The sequence below is a fragment of the Diadema setosum genome, chromosome 2, assembly GCF_964275005.1.
Source record: "Diadema setosum chromosome 2, eeDiaSeto1, whole genome shotgun sequence".
In the NCBI taxonomy this organism is placed as follows: Eukaryota; Metazoa; Echinodermata; class Echinoidea; order Diadematoida; family Diadematidae; genus Diadema; species Diadema setosum.
In genome coordinates, this window is record NC_092686.1 from 2,906,421 (window position 1) to 2,925,233 (window position 18,813).

At 38.5% G+C, this 18,813-nt stretch overlaps 2 protein-coding genes across 2 annotated transcripts; both read right to left on the bottom strand.

The window, feature by feature from the left end:
- Positions 1 to 6,963: 6,963 nt before the first annotated feature.
- LOC140246134 (uncharacterized) lies at positions 6,964 to 13,984 on the bottom strand. Its single transcript, XM_072325573.1, has 4 exons — positions 13,723 to 13,984; positions 12,524 to 12,669; positions 11,453 to 11,692; positions 6,964 to 10,708 (listed from the first exon to the last, which is right to left on the bottom strand). The coding sequence occupies exons 1-4, from the start codon at positions 13,928 to 13,930 to the stop codon at positions 8,972 to 8,974; spliced, it is 2,331 nt and encodes a 776-aa protein (XP_072181674.1). The 5' UTR covers positions 13,931 to 13,984; the 3' UTR covers positions 6,964 to 8,971.
- On the bottom strand, positions 13,953 to 18,597 carry LOC140246376 (uncharacterized). The gene is made up of 6 exons (XM_072325844.1): positions 18,543 to 18,597; positions 16,888 to 17,070; positions 15,527 to 15,643; positions 15,234 to 15,350; positions 14,017 to 14,808; positions 13,953 to 13,966 (listed from the first exon to the last, which is right to left on the bottom strand). The coding sequence occupies exons 1-6, from the start codon at positions 18,571 to 18,573 to the stop codon at positions 13,953 to 13,955; spliced, it is 1,254 nt and encodes a 417-aa protein (XP_072181945.1). The 5' UTR covers positions 18,574 to 18,597.
- Between the last annotated feature and the right edge of the window lie 216 nt (positions 18,598 to 18,813).

The window sequence follows — 18,813 nt, forward strand, 5'->3', positions numbered from 1 at the left end:
ACGACAGATCTAGTAAAATCATTGAGATCAGTCAACCTTGACGTCACTATGATGTCATTATATGAAAACACATTTTCATTCATATCTCATTAATGGAATGGAATTTTTCAAAGAAATTTACGTCACATATAGTTCAAGTCAAGCTGATTCTACACATATTCTCAAAATTCATCTATATCCTTGAAATGTGCGCGTACGTGCGCGTTGAAATATTTACATGCTCCAATCGAGCTCAAAATTTTTTGGCACACGTTTCAGACCATTTGGAGCATTTTTTGAAAAATTGAAAAAATTGGACGGACGCGTACGCGCGCGCCCATATACGCACGCACAGCCAGCTCATAAGCAATAGAAAATTCCCGTTTTTTCACACGGATCGGATGTCTGAAATGTCAAGGAATATTTATACCAAGTTTCAAGTCGATCCGACTCAATATGACGTCATACGGGCCCGTCAAAGTTGAAATTCCGCGCCCATGTCAATGGCGGTATACAGTGCAACTATGCCAAAAAACCGCCAATTTTAAATCCGATTTTACTCGTCAGAATGGACGGTGACCCCCCCCCCCCCCATTTTCTTCACATATTCTGAAAGCTGATGAGTTGTACATGTCATTTCATGGGTTGGCGATGCTGAAGAAATGATTAAAAGATATCAAATTTCTTAATAAAATAAAAAAGTAAATTTTAAAATGACCTCATAAAATTTCAAGTTCACTCGAGCGTATCTCACTTATCCTTTGCCGATTTTCACCCAGATTTCAGTATGTTGTAGCTTATTAAATGTTTTTTCAAAAATTTATAATGAAATTTTGATTGGATGACGGCATCACCTCGTAAAAATGGATTGAAAGTAATCTTGTCAAATTTGACCAGTTTACGTGTTATCTCTATGGGAGTGCAGTTTTTCTGGAAATGAAAATTGACATGACTATCTTTTTCGAGCACTAGCTCACTTATGCTTCGGTGAATTTCTCCCAGATTTTAATATGTTGTAGCTGAGACTTTGGGCTTTCGTAAAAGTGCACCCGTTTTTTTCATACGATGTCGGCATTACGTCGAAAAACTTGGTTAAAATTGGCACTTGGCTTCGATGCAGCGTCATTTTGCTTAATACACAGGGCCTATGGAGGATGAAATAGGTCAGTGCATAGCGTATCCGATTCGTAATCCTAAGGTCCTTGGTTCGAGGCTCACCCCTGCCAATATTTAAAAAAAAAAACTTTTTTAAACACTTTTTTCTTCTTTTTCTTTAGTAAGTCTTATTCTCCCTTCCTAACTTTATCTTTTTCTGATTTTTTATGCTTCTCCTTCAAATTTCTATAAAATAATTTAATTTTTCTTTATTTCTCTTCCTTTCTTCTACTTTCTGTGCAATAGATCAACAACAACAATGGCTATCAACCCCGTGTTTCGCACATATTTAGTTCATGTCACGAACATCATTTCACAAGATAACAACTACTTCCTCCGACACCATCTTGGGTCGGTAAATTAGGGTCAAAGGTCAAAAGTGTTAAATCCTGTATCTTGGCAAATACACGTCCTATCTTTCCCACATTTTGCACACGTAAGGAACATGCTGCAAGAATCATTTCACAAAATAGCAACTTTTTGCTCAGATGCCATCTTGGATGTGTAAAGTGGGGCCAAAGGTCAAATATACTTCATTCTGTAATCTCATTAGTGTATATGGTGTCACCGTCATATTTTGCACACACTTGGACCTCGATAGATGGATCATTTTGTAAAATAACGACGTTTTGGTCGGACGCCATTTTGGCTGTGCAAATGAGGTATTATCTCTATGGAAGTACATTTTTTTTTCTGGAAGTGAAAAATGACATGACTGCCTTTATCGAGCACTAGCTAATTTATCCTTCAGTGAATTTCTCCCAGATTTTAATATGTTGTAGATGAAACTTTGGGCTATCGTTCATGTGATCCATATTCTTATTGGAAGTCGGGATTACGTCCAAAGACCTGGTTGACATTGACGCTTAGATTCAATGTCGGGAGATATGTCTTTCTTTCGGCGACTTTCTTTGCAATAGCTCAAGGAAAATACGCCCTTTTACCCCTACATTTTGCACATGTTTAGTCCATGTCAAGTACATCTTTTCATAAAATAACAACTACTTCATCAGACACTGTCTTTTCTAGGTAAATTAGGGTCAAAGGTCATATCATTTATTTCCGAATATATCGGATCACCTAATTTGTCAGTGTTGACAAATTGTGACAGTGCACCTCAAAACAAACAAAAAGTCGCCAGATATGAATTTTTAGTTAAGACCATATTCTGAAAGACCAGACTTTAAGCTTTAAAATGATGTATAACTCAAATCAAATGGACTCTCCTAACCTATCTAAATATTGGAAAGAAATCACAAACTCAGGAAAAGTGTGAACTGAGAAAAGAGGCTTTGAAGTGCAGTGTCTATTCAAGCGCTTAATCTTTACCAAACCGTGCTGGCTGTGCGATGAATGGGACAAAAAACAGGAAGTAAACCACCAGAGTAACAACAATGAAGGGATAATCAGATTAAACTGAAATTAAGCATGCCTCAATAACACAATCTGTCCATAATTAATTCCAACTTTCAAAGCAGTAGCACTGTTTTTTCAAAAGTTATTAGAGTTGAAAGTGAAGAGTGTGGACAAGGTTTTTCAGAAATGAAAAAGGGATTCGAAAGACGCACCTAATCACACTATTCTACCAAAAATGTTCGAGATAAACTGCTAAAAAACACACTTTCCTGCCCGTTTTATGATACCAAATTTTAGCATAATGTAAAAGAAGACCCGCTCTTTCAGAAAATATGAAAAAGTCAAGTTCGGCTAGGTTGACCCATTTCACTCATTTTCAGTCCTCACGCAAAATCAGTGTGTGCGACTTTATGTTCGTTTTGAGGTGCACGGTCACAATTGACCTCTAGTTATGCTTGCACTTGATTCATGAAGATTTTCCATTTTATAGATAATAAGTATGACAATGATGATGAAACAGCATTTATATAGCGCCATTTACCTGTAGAAACATTTAAAGGCGCCTGGCTCCTACAATGTGTCACACATCATTCACAAAGTTGCTGGAAAAGAAAAATCTTCAGTTCAGACTTAAAGGTATTGAGATTGTTGCAATTCCGAAGCGGATCTGGTAGAGAATTTACACAGACGTGGCGCAAGAGAAGAGAAGGCTCTATCCCCATACATATTAAATACACATTTGATTTCTAATAAATGAAATGAAATTAAGCGATATTTACCAACGACTGTTACTGTAAAATTGCACGTCGCTTCATTCCCGCTAGAATCTTCCGCTGTAATAGATACTGTGGTATTCCCGGCTGGAAATACACTTCCCGACGAAGAAGGAGAGGTGATAGTAAAGATCCCAGAGTTATCAGTAACGTAGGGATCTGACCACGTGACACTGGCGCTTAACAATCCTTGGTCTGTTGACTGTGTGATGTCAGCGGGACAAGAGATGTTCGGAGACTCCAGATCTAAGTAAGATATATATCGATTATACCTTTGATAAAAAATATTTCTTTGTAGTACTGCTACAGTCAAAGAAATGTTTCTTAGCTTGATTTTGAACACCAACGACTAAGAACGTAATCAATTGGTATCCCATCATAGTTCACAGATCACTACGAATTTCAGCAGGAAATAAGGTTGTTTGGCTTTGAAAAATAGTAATGAAACACCTATCAAGAATGTAATGGCAAACTTTGTATTCAATAATTAATATTTCTTAGGAAAATCATGAGTAGTAATTTATTCATTTACCGACGACCGTGATCGTGAAATTGCATATGGCTTCATTCCCGCTTGGATCTTCCGCTGTAATGTATACTCTCTTATTCCCGGCTGTAAATACACTTCCCGACGAAGAAGTAGACATGATAGTAAAGACCCCAGAATTATCTGTTACGTAGGGATCTGACCACGTGACATTGGCGCTGAACTGTCCCGGGTCTGTTTGCTGTGTGATGTCGGCGGGACAAGAGATGTTCGGAGACTCCAGATCTGAATATCGAAAGAAAGGGGGTTCGAATAACGGCAGAGGACAACGACAATTGTACACAGTTTTCAATTTGAAAAATTATGGCAACCCGGAAGAATAAATAAAAAAATCAAATGAGTTATAAAGATCTATAAACGTGTTCTTTATGAATTATTGTTGCATTCGCTAAAGTATCAAAAGAAAAGGGTGCGCATGTTTATAGAACTGTTCAATGTTACCCACCAACATGATGATCTTTTCTCCTTTAATATGCACATGGATTCCAGCAGGAAATAAAATGTCTTTCTAAACTTTGCTGTCAATATTAATAATATACGTTCCATTTTTTTTTTGAAAGACTCATGGGAAACAGTATAATTGATATTCACCAACGGCTGTAACTGTAAAATTGCACGTTGCTTCATTCCCGCTCAAATCTTCCGCTGTAATAGATACTGTGGTACTCCCGGCTGGAAATATACTTCCAGACGAAAAAGTAGAGGTGATAGTAAAGACCCCAGAGTTATCTGTTACGTGAGGATCTGACCACGTGACATTAGCACTGTACAATCCTGGGTTTGTAGACTGCGTTACGTCGGCGGGACAAGTGATGTTCGGAGACTCTAGATCTGAAAGGTCAAACGATGGAGGAACCCATCCTGTGAATTGTTGTAACCTTGGAGTATCGCTTCAATGGTGTGCAGTCTTGACCTTTATCAATGTTACAATATCATTTCATTTCATTTATTTCATTCTTTCTTTTTTGAGGAAACATAACACAAAATGAATCAGAAGATAATGGTTCACAAATAAAAAACTATACATGCATACCAGCAAAATAAAAAGCTATGCTTGGAGGAAAAAATAAAAGAGAGGTCCAGTGAAAAGCATGCTTGTAAATTGTGACCCACTCACAGGATTCTTGTGAACATATTTGTTTACAAAGACAGAACAAGACAGGAGATACGCAACGACATTACATGACTTGACAGGAGGGTATACCATTGAAAGTAATGAAGCACAACAGGATTAGCGAAAGAAAGGAAATAAAGGAAAAGCCCACACGCTGAACATCGCGGGATCGGAAGAGGGAAGTGAGGTGCTTCAGAGCTCGAGCAGCTGAGCAAAGTTTGTACAAATAAGATGATGTAAGAATTACACAATGATGAATTCAATAATTGGCGATGAAACCCTTAGGTTGTAGAGACCAGCTAGCTAATGAATAGTATATAACTTAGTATGAATGAATGAATTTAAGGATAGATAATTTTTTTATATCACAGCAGAAATCCAGAATCTAGGGCCGGTGTACTATTTTGGGCCAAAAAAAGTTCTCAGGCGGGTAAATGAAACTCATTAGATTGTTTGATGGGATTGTTATGAAAAGACTGATTTCATGGAAACATTGAATTAAAGATAATGGGAAGTGCAGTTGTGTTATAATTAAACATAAACTGACTGAAGGAAAAACTAATCTTTAATTCTTAAAATATCATATTTAACAAAAACTGCATGGGAACGTGGTGAAACACCACAAATAATACGAAGTGCCTTTTTGTAATTACAATATTTTATCTAATAAAGTGTGATCGGCACTACCCCATGCTATAATTCCATTATCAAGATAAGGTGATAATGAAAAATACAACGTCAGCAAAGAAGACAACAGGAAATGAGATTTAAGTCTAATGATACTATCAATATAACGCGAAATTATTTTACGAATATTAATAATATGAGGCTTCCACGAAAGTTTATCGTCCACTGTGATACCGAGAATCTATGTGAGATACACGTTCTAAATGAACGTCATAAAAAATTATATCCGTGCGTGAAACTTCTATAGACTTACTAAATAACATATAGTCTACTTAGTTTTCTGAAGATTAAGTGATAATTTATTGGCTCTTATCCATTAAGCTACTTTTTTTTTTTTAATTTCAGATCGACAGTGTGGACAAGAGTAGTGCCTAATTGGATTTTGGTGGGAGAAGAAAATATTTGAATCACTGCAAAAAATATGAAAGAATGTATGTCGGATGATCTGCAAAAATATTAATTTAAATGATGGAAAGTGAAGGTTCTAATGTATATAATATACATTTAATGACTTCAAGACTAGAGTTCGTCGCATCGGTGCAGTAAGGCCCTTACGCGATGCGAACGCGCCGCACGGTGGAAAAGACGTTCTTTGGTAAATCGAAAGAAGAAGAATATTTGCTTTTTGACGCTTCATCCTTTCATTAAAACTTACCAATTGCATGCAAGACGAAAGAAAATGTTGCAATTAAACAGTGTATGGAGTGTCAAAACTGGATTTTAATTAGAAGAGCCTTAAAATGTGCAATACACGTAAAGGGCTTTACTGCGCCCAACGGATCCACATGCGTGACTTACGCAGAAAGGGCGTTCACGAGTTACGCGCCCACAATGGCCTTACTGAACGCGACTTGCGCGCGTTTGACTAGGTGCAAAAAGGCCCTTGCCCATACACGTTGTACAATAATGAGCAGCGTAGACGGCCGTTGCAGTGAAGACCTTGATTTTTTTTTTTTTTTTTGGGGGGGGGGGGGTTCGTAGCTTGGATGATTGTGCTGTTCACGTTTGTAGAGGCATCCCTGCTTATAAATTTCCAAACGCTACTTATTAGAAGCTCTCCATAATTTTAAACAAATGGATATCAGCTATCCTTATCTGTCAGCATTAGACACCAAACAAAATGCATGTTACTAGTATTGTTTCCTTGAAGTTGAGTGTATGGAATAACAACTCAACATAATTGCTGGTAATGTGCCCTATTATCCTCTTGTAAATAAGAGAATATATATATATATATATATATATATATATATATATATATAGGCCTACATAAATTTCTCTCTCTATCTCTCTCTTGCTTATCATTTCATACACGAAGAATGGAATCACAAGTGAATTTTGCATTGGGACAGTTTATTCAAATACCATTCAAAGAAGAACGTATGTCATCTCAAGCCTGCTAATTCCTATGTATTGAGATTTTTAGGAATCGTGTAGAATCTTGTCAATATCGCCCAGAAATTTTACAATCACCAAGCTTGATTTGAATTTGTTTATGTTATGAACAAATAATCACCGCTTAACTTACACTAGGTATTTAAAGAACAATTGTACTTGCAGAACTTGTTTTGATTATTCTGAAAACCATTGATGTAAATTCTAAAGTGAGGTTTTCCAGAAATTCAGTTTTAAACAGGTACATCCAACTCCGTTTGACTTTCACACAGACAAAATGAATGGAGTACAGTTTCATTTTCTTTAATCCAGAAACAATTCTTTCTCATTACCATAAATCTATATCTTTCATCACTGTAGACTATACCTGAAATATTGATTGGAATTGACTGATGAAAATGCCCCAAAACATGAGTACACAGTGTCATATATTCTGCTCTCAGATTTACATATAACCACGCAATCAACTTTCATTTTGATAACACAGTTTTAATCCACTTTCCCCTTGCATTCCACTATTCACAACCTTGGTAACTATTAATCAGCACATTATCAAAGTACATCAATTTAATGAATGATTCACCAGAATCAAATGGTACGTATTTGTGATATGTGAGGCATTGTCTTGAACACACCTTACGAAATGGCTTTTCTTTTTGATTGATCGATACAATTAATCAATTTAATTGCGCATTTCTTCTGTAACAATGCTTTGATAATCACAAAAATATGTAAAATGAGTAATAATGTCTTGTCAGGAGGTAAGACACATTCGAACAACGAGCCCACCTTGTTCACAAACTTCTGTATATACACAAGAAGAGAGAATAAAACCCTCCTCGAAGATTAATACAAAGTGCCATATTCACAAATAAAACTCTGGAGGTAGATTTCAAATTAAGTTTTTCATGTCAGAGATTTTAACACAAACATAAACAAGGCGACATTATTCAAAATACGTTGTCAGAGTACATAAAAAACATAAATGATTACTGGAATGACAAAACTCTTGGTAAGTTTACATTCACCTTTGAAGAACAAATGCACTGCTGTGACAAGTACAACCTCATAGGTTGTGGAGAAATTAAAAGTCATAACTGAATTTGACACTTTGTTTAAAGTCTTATTTCAAAATGCAAATAATTCTGCATCAAAATATCATGGCATGTCCCCAGTGCATAAGACATATACATGGAAGTCATTTTCATAAAGCATCTCATCTGTCACCACTTATGATTGTAACTTCTTACAAAAAGAATGGTTGATGCTTGCAATGACAAAGTTCTTGCAAAATTCAACATCGTCTTTCTACTTTCGACAGAGATACACTTCTGCAACAAAGACAACCTCATTAGTTGCATTATTACCCCTTATCAGTAAAGCCCTGTCAAAGACAACTCCCTTGGTATTCGAGGAATTAGAAGTCATACCTGAATTTAGCACAAGAGTTTGACATTTCATTTCAAACTGAGAATAGGTCTGCACCAATGTATCTTGGCAAGTAAATTGCTCACTTGAACTAAAGGTTGAAGCCTAGTGATCCAATATTGGGACCTCCAGTGCTTAGGAAATATTCATGGAAGTCATTCTTCATTAGGCATCTCATCTGTCATCAATGATGATTATAACTTCTTGCAAAAAGAATGGTAAATGCTTGGAATGGCAAAGCTCTTGTATAAAAGTGCAACTTCATCATTCATCTTTGCGACAAAGAAAACCTCATAAGTTGCATTATTACCCCTTATCCATGAAGCTCTGTTAATGGCATCTCTGTTGGTCTTCTTGAAAGTAGAAGTCATACCTGAATTCAACACAAGATTTTGAAGTTTTATTTCAGACTGAAAATACATCTTCAGCAAAATATCATGGCAAGTAAATGAAGTTATGATTGTGCACTCAAGTTTAAGGTTGGAGCCTGGTGATGCAGTAGTGGGACCCCCAGTGCATAAGACTCACACATGGAAGTCATTCTTCATTAGGTGTCTCATCTGCCATCACTTCTGATGGTAAGTTCTTATAGAAAGGATGGTAGACGCTGGGAATGACAAAGCTGTTGCAAAGTTCAACGAGATCATTCTTCTTTGCAGAAGAGATACACTGCTGTGAGTGATACAACCTCTGCAGTTGCATTTCATTGAGTCGACGGCGAGACCCTGCCAAACGCATCTCCCTGAAGTCCTCCTGGAAATCATACCTGAATTTCACACTGTTCGTTGAAGATTTCTCATAACGGAACTGACGGATTTTCATCCACTTTACGGGCAGACCATTGTCATCCTTCATACTCGACCTGAACCACAGACCAGAAAGTGCAGCCATGTCAAGGAAATCCTTATGACCAAGATGCACGACACTGAAAGGATGCTTGCGTCTGGCACCTGCAATCAGGCCAAGCCATTCATCTGGGTGGGTAATGGTGGTGCCCTTCTTCATATGTTCAATACAAGAATGCACCATGTCACATTCCATCTGTGTATGACCACACTCCAGGTATGTGTGTTCAATGGATACAAGATTAGGTAGAGTAAGAACTGCATACACCAGTGCTGTTGACATTAACCTATTGCGGTTTTGGCCACCACAACCATCTGAAAATAAAGAAACCTGTGAAACATCCGCTGGAAGATTTTGCATTGTTTTCAGAAGACAGGAGCCAATCTCAGCACCTCCTCTCTTACCTTCGTACTCGTGCCATACGTAGCATGTGGCATCACCAGAAGCCTGATCATGGACAGTCAAATTATATGAAGACAGCTTCCTCTTGTAAAACAGAGTGCTAGCTGTGCCTGAAGGAGTAGACAAGACTTGCTGCAAGTCAAAGCTGTATGAATTATAAGAGGCATCTTTCTGTGCTTGTTCTTTACTCTCCATCTTCACTTTTCGACACATGTCTTTATTTTCAAGGTGTTGCATGTGTTCCTTCACACAGTCCTCATCTTTCTCTGAACTGGTTTTGTTTTTGAAACTTTCACATTGCTTACACGAGTCTTTCTTTGGTGTATGAAATCCAAGATTATACTCAGTATTAAAGACAGCTCTGCAGACATGAAGAGAAACATGACTAGGGTTATCTGCCTTGTACAGGTCAAACATCTTGCCAACACTCAGGAGAGGGGACAGATACTGTCTTTTGGAAGACTTTCGACAGTAGTGGGATTCAATTCTTGGAAAACTTTCTATGTGAGCCCTGACACCATCCAACATTTCATCAGATGTCTTGTTGTAGGGTGTTCGTTTTCCTCTTCCATCAGCCTTGGAAAAGGCACTACCAGTAGTCCTAGCACAAGTATACCTAACAAGCTTCTCCCCAATAGCAAGAGTACTCAAGAAAAATTCTCTACAAACTTGGTGGGTGTTACTTCCACATGGGAGAAAATACTTCACCTTACGGCGAACAGCAGATTTTGTTTGCTTACCCATTTTGTTTGATTTTCTTTCCTTCACATTCTCTACATGTTTTCTTATGAAATCCCTTTGTCGATTGTAATCTCCTGTTTTCCAATATGACCTGCACATCTCCTCTCTGTCTTCTGTTGAAAACAGATTGCTACACCTGAACTTACAGGAGCTACATGATGGTCCAGGGACTCGTGGTGGGATTTCTTTACCACTGGTGGATTTATATGCTTCTCCAGTGTTCCTCAGCCTTTTCTTGATGTTCCTCTGCCAGTTAGCTGGTGTCGCATTTCTTTTCCTTGGTCTCTGCATAAACCAACAATATCATTCAGAAGAGAAATACAACTAATGAAAACAAGAGCACAGGAACATACTTTCATTTTGGTGGGCAGTGACAAACTGCTAGGCATAGATCGGACCTCTGTTGACAAATTTGGTACCTGTGTGTTCAATGTTATGACTTCTACATTGGGGGCAAATTAAAAATTTTCTTAGAACTATTTATATCATTTTCAAGAGGTAAAATCTAATTCTACTAAACAGATGCTGAACAGCTCTCAGTATGTTTTCCACACAAAAAGTTACCATTTTTTGTTTCTCTCCAGAGAAAAATTTCTTCAGACTTGATTTGGATATATAATGAGACTAATAGGTTTCTGTGTGTCTCCTGTGAAGTTGTTTTGTCCGTGCCCAAATTTTGAGAAAATGACAATCAATAATATTTTGAGTACAAAACAAATGGAGAGCTGCTCAACACCTGTCACATAGAGTTGCCGATATGTGTTTTACTCTCTAAACTTTAAATCTTTTTGTGTGTGTCTGATTTTCCCCAATTTCTTTGCAGATCTACTTCTCTGGTATTTCTGTTTTCATACACAGCACAGCATGATATCAGGTTGGAATTTCCCTTTAAGATATCCTTGCTGAAATCTGTATTTAAGTCACAAAAAAGAGCTTCTCTTGTATGTCTCTTTTCAATAGTTTTTCATTTTACAGGAAATCAGAAAGGATATTTTACATTATTCTCATATGGATTGTCATGACACTTACTTTTGAGGAAATACAATCAGCACTATCACACATAGTTTCCCCCACGTCATCATGACTGCCTGGAGTATCTTGAGGAATGGTGTTGTTGCCATCGTCAGCAGATGTACGAGAAGAATCAACCTCTGCCTCATCACTTGCAGCGGCTGTAGGACTAGTATCCATGTGATCTTCATCTCCTTTGTTTGTCAGCTCTACCTCTAACTGTATCTCTTCAATGATCTGAACCAGACTGGGGTCATTCTGCAATGGCAATGTAAAAATAACATGAGTAAAAATCTTCTTGACGATGTAAAGAGTGATTGACAACACCTATGATCATTTCAAATTTATCACACTTCAGATTTATCTTTTTCAAAATGAGCTCTTACCATCCATGTCTGGGTAAATGTCAAATTCAGTTTTGAGTAATGCAATTCTTTAGATGAACATGGTGTTTTTACCATTTCTTTTTGCTGATATTGTTCCATAAGTTGAGGATGGCAGCAATTTGCCCCTGAGAAGGTGAGCCTTTAAAAAAAAATCAAATCAATACAATTCAATTCAATTCAATTCAATTCAACTGTTTTTCATTTTTTTTCTTCCACAGAACATAATAAAACAGAAAGGAAAATACAGTAACAATTGCTCTTAGTTACCAATGAGTTAAATGAAGCATGAAACTTAAATGTAAGAATGAATTAAGGCACATAAATACAGGATACACATCAAACTTGTCGCATGTTAAACTACATGGAAGAAAAAAATTGAGGCGTCCACTAAAAAGCAGAGCTTGTACATTGTGGACAACTAATACAAAAGACTCATAAGCTTACAAAGAAAGAAACATCAAATCATTCTTATCAAGGCTGATTACAACAGGACAAACAGGACAGACAGGACAGAAAAAAACAAACAGAAAACACAAATACAAAATCACAGGAACATTACATGACTGGTTGATGCCTACAAGCAGGGGTACAATGGCATGTACCCCTGCTACATTTTATTTAAATATTTTGTTGCCTCTTTACGGTCTCTGAAAGCTATCTATCATGGTTGGAACCAACACACCTATCCAGACTGTAACCTTACCAACAGCTCGATATGATCCTCACAGGTGTCATCCTCCATGAAGTGTTTGAAACAAAGAAGGGAATAGCACAGCACACAGGCAGCAAAGATCTCTTCATTGCAATTATTGTGCATGCAGCGTTTCTGCTGGCAATCCCCTTGCATTCCTGTTCAGTAAGTGCAAAAGAAACAAAGATTAAACAACACGTATGAAATATCATTCTAATCAGCTTGGTTTGGTAGCAAACAGGACGTACTTTCAAGTGGCGATCAACAATAAGAAAGTAAACAAATATGGTCTATATTTCTTCATCTCTTAAGCTACGCTAACTTCAGACTTTAAACTCACTGTTGTCAGTTCTCATGATTACATTAACTCTTTATGTGCCACGTTCGCACGCCAAGCTCAGTCGACGGCGTGCGAAGTTCGCATATTTTGCTTAAACGCACAATCCAGCCAAAGCAGATCGAAAAATCGCCAACTGCCATTGTACATTCGCGTTCGCATTCACGATTCCATTCCTCTTACATGTAGCTTGCATTACGCGGTGATTTGATATCAAATGGTGTTCCCCAGGGCTTTTTGGAGTAAATTTTGATTTTTTTTATCAAGGTTTTCTGTGCAAAAGTCATGCCTCACAGACATGGAAAATAATATAGCTACTGGCCATTTAAAAGTAAAATAATAATAAATCTGTCGTACAATTCACATAACAGCAGAGCTTGGAGTTTTCTGTTCAATTTGTTCACTGCATACCAGGCACAATTTTTTTGATAAAAAGTTATACGTGACTTTCAAAAAAGATTGCTTCCCAAAAAAGTGCCTGCTTTGCAGTCTCAGAATAATGTGGCACACAGGGGGTTTACACCATGGCACATAAAGAGTTAAGAGAATGTGATATTTTGCTGGTGATAACCATTTTGCTTGCCTTGGAAAATCTTTGGTGACATTGATATTTCATAGATTTCATTTTGTAACTCATGGAAAGTTACATGTTACATGAAGTTACCTATGTTATATGATTTCTAATTACATGAAATGGTGATACATATTTACAGGTGGTTTGAATGCCAATGCCAGACAACTGACATTTATTTTCCCAGCTTCCAAGTACACTCGTGACAACTTTGCACAATGTGAGATTGAAAAACAATAGAACCATTGTTCCTTTCACAGTGAGCAGAAGTAATCAGTATAATGTGTGCTAATTTATGCCTACCATGACATGCAAGCTGCTGAAGAGGAGTGGGAAGCGCAGTCTTAAGGGTGTCACTAGTAGCTGTCTGGAGCACAGGAGTGGAAGCCATAGGAGCATCCTTCTGCAAAGTGTCACTTGTAGCTGTCTGGAGCACAAGAGTTGAAGTGACTGGAGCTTCCTCCTGGAGGCTGTCACTCATAGCTGGCTGGAGCACAGGAGTAGAAGCCATGGGAGCCTCCTTCTGCAGGGTATCATTTGTAGCTGTCTGAGGCACATGAGTTGAAGTCACTGGAGCTTCCTTCTGCAGGGTGTCACTTGTAGCTGGCTGGAGCACAGGAGTAGAAGCCATGGGAGCATCCTTCTGCAGGGTGTCACTTGTAGCTGTCTGAGGCACATGAGTAGAAGTCACTGAGGTTTCCTTCTGTAGGCTGTCACTCATAGCTGGCTGGAGCACATGAGTAGAAGCCATAGGAGCTTCCTTCTGCAGGGTGTCATTTGTAGCTGTCTGAGACACATGAGTTGAAGTCACTGGAGCTTCCTTCTGCAGGGTGTCACTCATAGCTGGCTGGAGCACAGGAGTAGAAGCCATGGGAACATCCTTCTGCAGGGTGTCACTTGTAGCTGTCTGAGACACATGAGTTGAAGTGACTGGAGCTTCCTTCTGGAGGCTGTCACTCATAGCTGGCTGGAGCACAGGAGTAGAAGCCATGGGAGCCTCCTTCTGCAGGGTATCATTTGTAGCTGTCTGAGGCACATGAGTTGAAGTCACTGGAGCTTCCTTCTGCAGGGTGTCACTTGTAGCTGGCTGGAGCACAGGAGTAGAAGCCATGGGAGCATCCTTCTGCAGGGTGTCACTTGTAGCTGTCTGAGGCACATGAGTTGAAGTCACTGGAGCTTCCTTCTGCAGGGTGTCACTTGTAGCTGGCTGGAGCACAGGAGTAGAAGCCATGGGAGCATCCTTCTGCAGGGTGTCACTTGTAGCTGTCTGAGACACATGAGTTGAAGTCATTGGAGATTCCTTCTGTCGGGTGTCACTTGTAGCTGTCTGAGGCACACAAGTTGAAGTGGTTGGAGCAACGTCCACAGTTGCAGCAATAGCTGAGGTGCCTGAAAAGGAAATAATTCAAGAAACTACTTACTAGTTCAATGCATTGCGTGTTATAATAACTTTAAATCCTTCTTCCGGTATATTTGTCTGCAAAGTAAAATATCCATCCCCACTTAAATTACTTGCAATTACATGTATTTCTATAATAAGTGATACTCATTGGATTGAAATCCATTATATTTTTCATCAGAAAAAAATACACATACCATCCAACCAAGCATACAAAGGAAGAATATAACACACAACAAGTGCCCAAAAACCATGTACAGCAAATTGTTTTTCATAGGAATTATAACACAGATGGATGGGATGAGTCCTGTGTGAGGCAAAGAGATTGCAAGATTTGACCTATATTATTATGTTTTTTTTTTTTTTTTTGGTAGCAGTACATTACCAACTATAATATCACAAAAAGCAAGCTTACCATGAGATACTAGTCGGTTCAAGGGAAGATCATCTTCTGAATCACTGTCACTATCAGCCATGATGTCATGGGAGCAGACAGGAGCTACAGAATCATCCACGGTACCTTTTTTGGAGGCTGGAGTAAGAGAAACATACTTGTTATTATCATTAGCATGAATTGCCAGCATCATAAAAGTCATAAACTAGATGGATGAGGTAAGTCTTTTGGAAGGTAAAGAAATTGAACATTTGACCATCATCTATTGTGCAAAATTGCATTGCCAATCATGATGTTACTAAAGGCAAGCTTACAATGGGATGCTAGCTGGTTCAAGGGAAGATCATCTTCTGAGTCACTGTCACCATCAGCTGTTATGCCACCAATGCAGACAGGAGTTGCAGGATCATCCATGGTGTCTTTGTTGGAGACTGGGGAGAGAGAAAGATACGTGTTTTCATCATTAGCACTAATTGCTAGCATCAGTTTAATTTTGACACATGGTAGCCCAAGGCAGATGCCAGGCCATGTGGTTTGTCTCTAGTGACTGTAGTATGTTGTTTATGAATGATTTGTTCAGAAGAGATTACGCACACATTTTGATCCACATTACATTCACATCTTGAAATGTCCAATTTTTTCAAATGCGTTTTATACGTAAAGTAAACAAAGTTAAGAAAAAGAGTGTAATGTTTGGCCCTAAATGTTATTAATCAATCTGATATGCAGAAAAATGCAGATGAGAAAAGTGCACGACTAAAGGAACATTACTTGCGGTGGCATCCGGCAGGGTTAGGTTTTTGTGAGCAACTTATTGTTCATTTGAGATTTGTAAGTGTAACAGACATCCTGACAATGAAGGCTTTATTATTGTGAATGGAGTCTCGAGGATTTAAGTTTGATACCTTTCACATAGGAAAATCCTGCCTTTCTATAATATAATGTGCTATACCGACACTAACTAGTACGCTGTCCATGGATGGACCACAGACTCCATTTAGTGTGAATCTACTGGTGCTACCTTTTGCACTACTGGTACATACTTATTACGCATAGTATATGTCAGAGGAACATGGTGTTTTCTTTCCTAGGCCATGCATTTTTTCCTAAAATACTTTTTTTTTTCTATTTCAATTGTTTGTTTGTTTGTTCATTTTCCATCTGAGAAGATGGCTGGATAGCCCATATTCAGCTGCACTAGCTGGTCTTCCATGGAGTCTAGTTGGATGAGAGGCAGGACCACTTCACCGGGTTATGCACTTCTCTTTACGATGAATGAATGGAGCGGGATCTTTTACATGCACGAGTGGTGACCCTCTCACACACGGGACCTCCATTTTATGTCCCAATCCTAAGGACAGAGTATTTTGCCTCTCTAGAGGGGATGGTATGATTACACACAACATTGCTCAGCTAGACTTGGGAATCAAACCCGGGTCCTCTGGATCTTGAGGCAGACGTGCTACCGACTGAGCCATATCACTGCCCTTCATTGATATTGAATTCAAGCACACTACAAAATATTTGACTTAGTGTTAAATGTGCAGAACTCAGTTGGGAATTTTGGTAGCACATATACAGAAAGGGATAATTTTGAAGCAAAAGCTGACATGTTGCCAGTAAAATTTTCTGTGTTACACAAGACACACAACGGAGTTGGATGGCCATAACATACCTAGTGCTGTGTCACGATGTACCACCTCCAGTACCTTTCCAGCCCACCACTTGCCGCGTTCGTCTTTCATTTTCACCCTTGTCCCTTTGCTCAATGGCTTCTTTTTAGAAAACCATAGGTCTCTTGAATCGACGAGGTGCATCGTCCCATCTTTCTTCCACCTCACTAGAAGGTCGACAGCATCTGTTTCAGTTATGGAAAAATCAATAACTGTGAGGTTCAAAATCTTTCATTTGCTCAGTTCTGTTATATAGTTTGGGTAAAGGCCACCCTTTATGTAATGGTTAGTCTTGCTACATATTGGTTTCAATATTATTACACTCTCTGTAATGAAATGTTGCCTTTTCTTATCCCTGGTTTGGCCTAGGGCCTAGGCTATAACTGGATCGTTACGCACACAACTAAATTTTCTGGGCATATTTCACCTCTTAATTAGTCAGGCTTATAAAAGAGTGACACAGATTATCTCCAAGACAAAACTATTGGTATTTACTTGCATACACAGGTCAAGCTCTAAGTTTAACCACAGATATAGATAGATGTTCTAATGCATTTTTTAAGGGAAATATATTGGATATTAGAAAAAAAACTGTCACAACCACAGCACAGGCACACCACATGCAATTCAACGCCCATCAACCATGAACTTAAATGACGATCAAAATGAAGAATCTAGAAGTAGAACCGCTCTGGAATAGATTCTGGCCTAAATTTGGAATGTGTGGCAACATCCAAAGGACCTTAATTAAATGATACGGTTTAGAGGTCTATTCTATCTTTACTCCAGAACACAGCTGGTATTTCAATTCCATAATCCCATGGGCTAGAGAGGCCTTAATCTTTAAAGGCTGATTCAGGTTTATTTACTAACTATTATTACAAGGTGAGGTGCAAGCTACAAATTGGCATACATAAAATTCAATATATGGGACTGCAATATAAATCACCATGGAAACAGCGTTGGTTCCAAACTGTTATTACTATAATTACTCGATATTTTGGTATATAGTAGCCCTACTACATATCGACCACCCTTATTGAAACCGACCGCGTATAATTCGCGCACTGAACACTTAGTACGCACTTTTCTGCGCGCAAAGCACATAAAAATGGATTGGCTTTGAATGTAGATTAGGATGGTGTGGGAAAACGCGATAATTCACTGTTCATTAATGGTTTTAATCAAGGACAAAATTTCGAATGAATATTTTCACCGATTGTAATGACTGCACAATGTAATGTCTATGGAAGTTTCTAAAAGGCTTCTAAAAAGCTTCGTACAACCGGTGTTCAATACAACTCGGTTTACGTGCATTGTCAATGCAAAATCAGCGGTCGATCCTAAAAACGCGATTTACCGCGGGAGCTGAAACGAGGCCACGCAAGTTCGTCGGCGATATTTTTGCACTGAAACTTCGAATCCAAAAGGGAACAACGGCATTTAATAGAGCTGGATTTTCTCATCACGTAGGTCAAGTTTTTTACGTGAATTTCAGTGTTAAATATTCTTATCAAGCAAATAAACATTAGGCGGTCGATTAGTAGTAGGTCCAACCCTACATTACAAGACATCATCCTTATTCATCATAGAGAATTATCGCAACAATGGGTGTAATGTAAATTACAAGTGAAATTACAAAAGTTAGTATACATACGTAAATCCGACGAATTCTCGGCAGACGCCATGGCGGTGCGAAGGGCGTTCGTGCACCGAATTTCGTGCGCGCCTTTAGTTCTTCTAGTGTGGAAGGGCGTTCGTGCACCCGATTTTCGAGCGCGCCTGTACTCCTTCTGCTGTGGAAGGGCGTTCCTGCACCGAACGTAGTCGACGGAGACTGCTAAGGGCTTTTTTGCAGAGCTAATAACTCAGTTAATTCTTCGAGATGGACTAAATGCTACATATTGCTATAATCTATGAGTAATGCA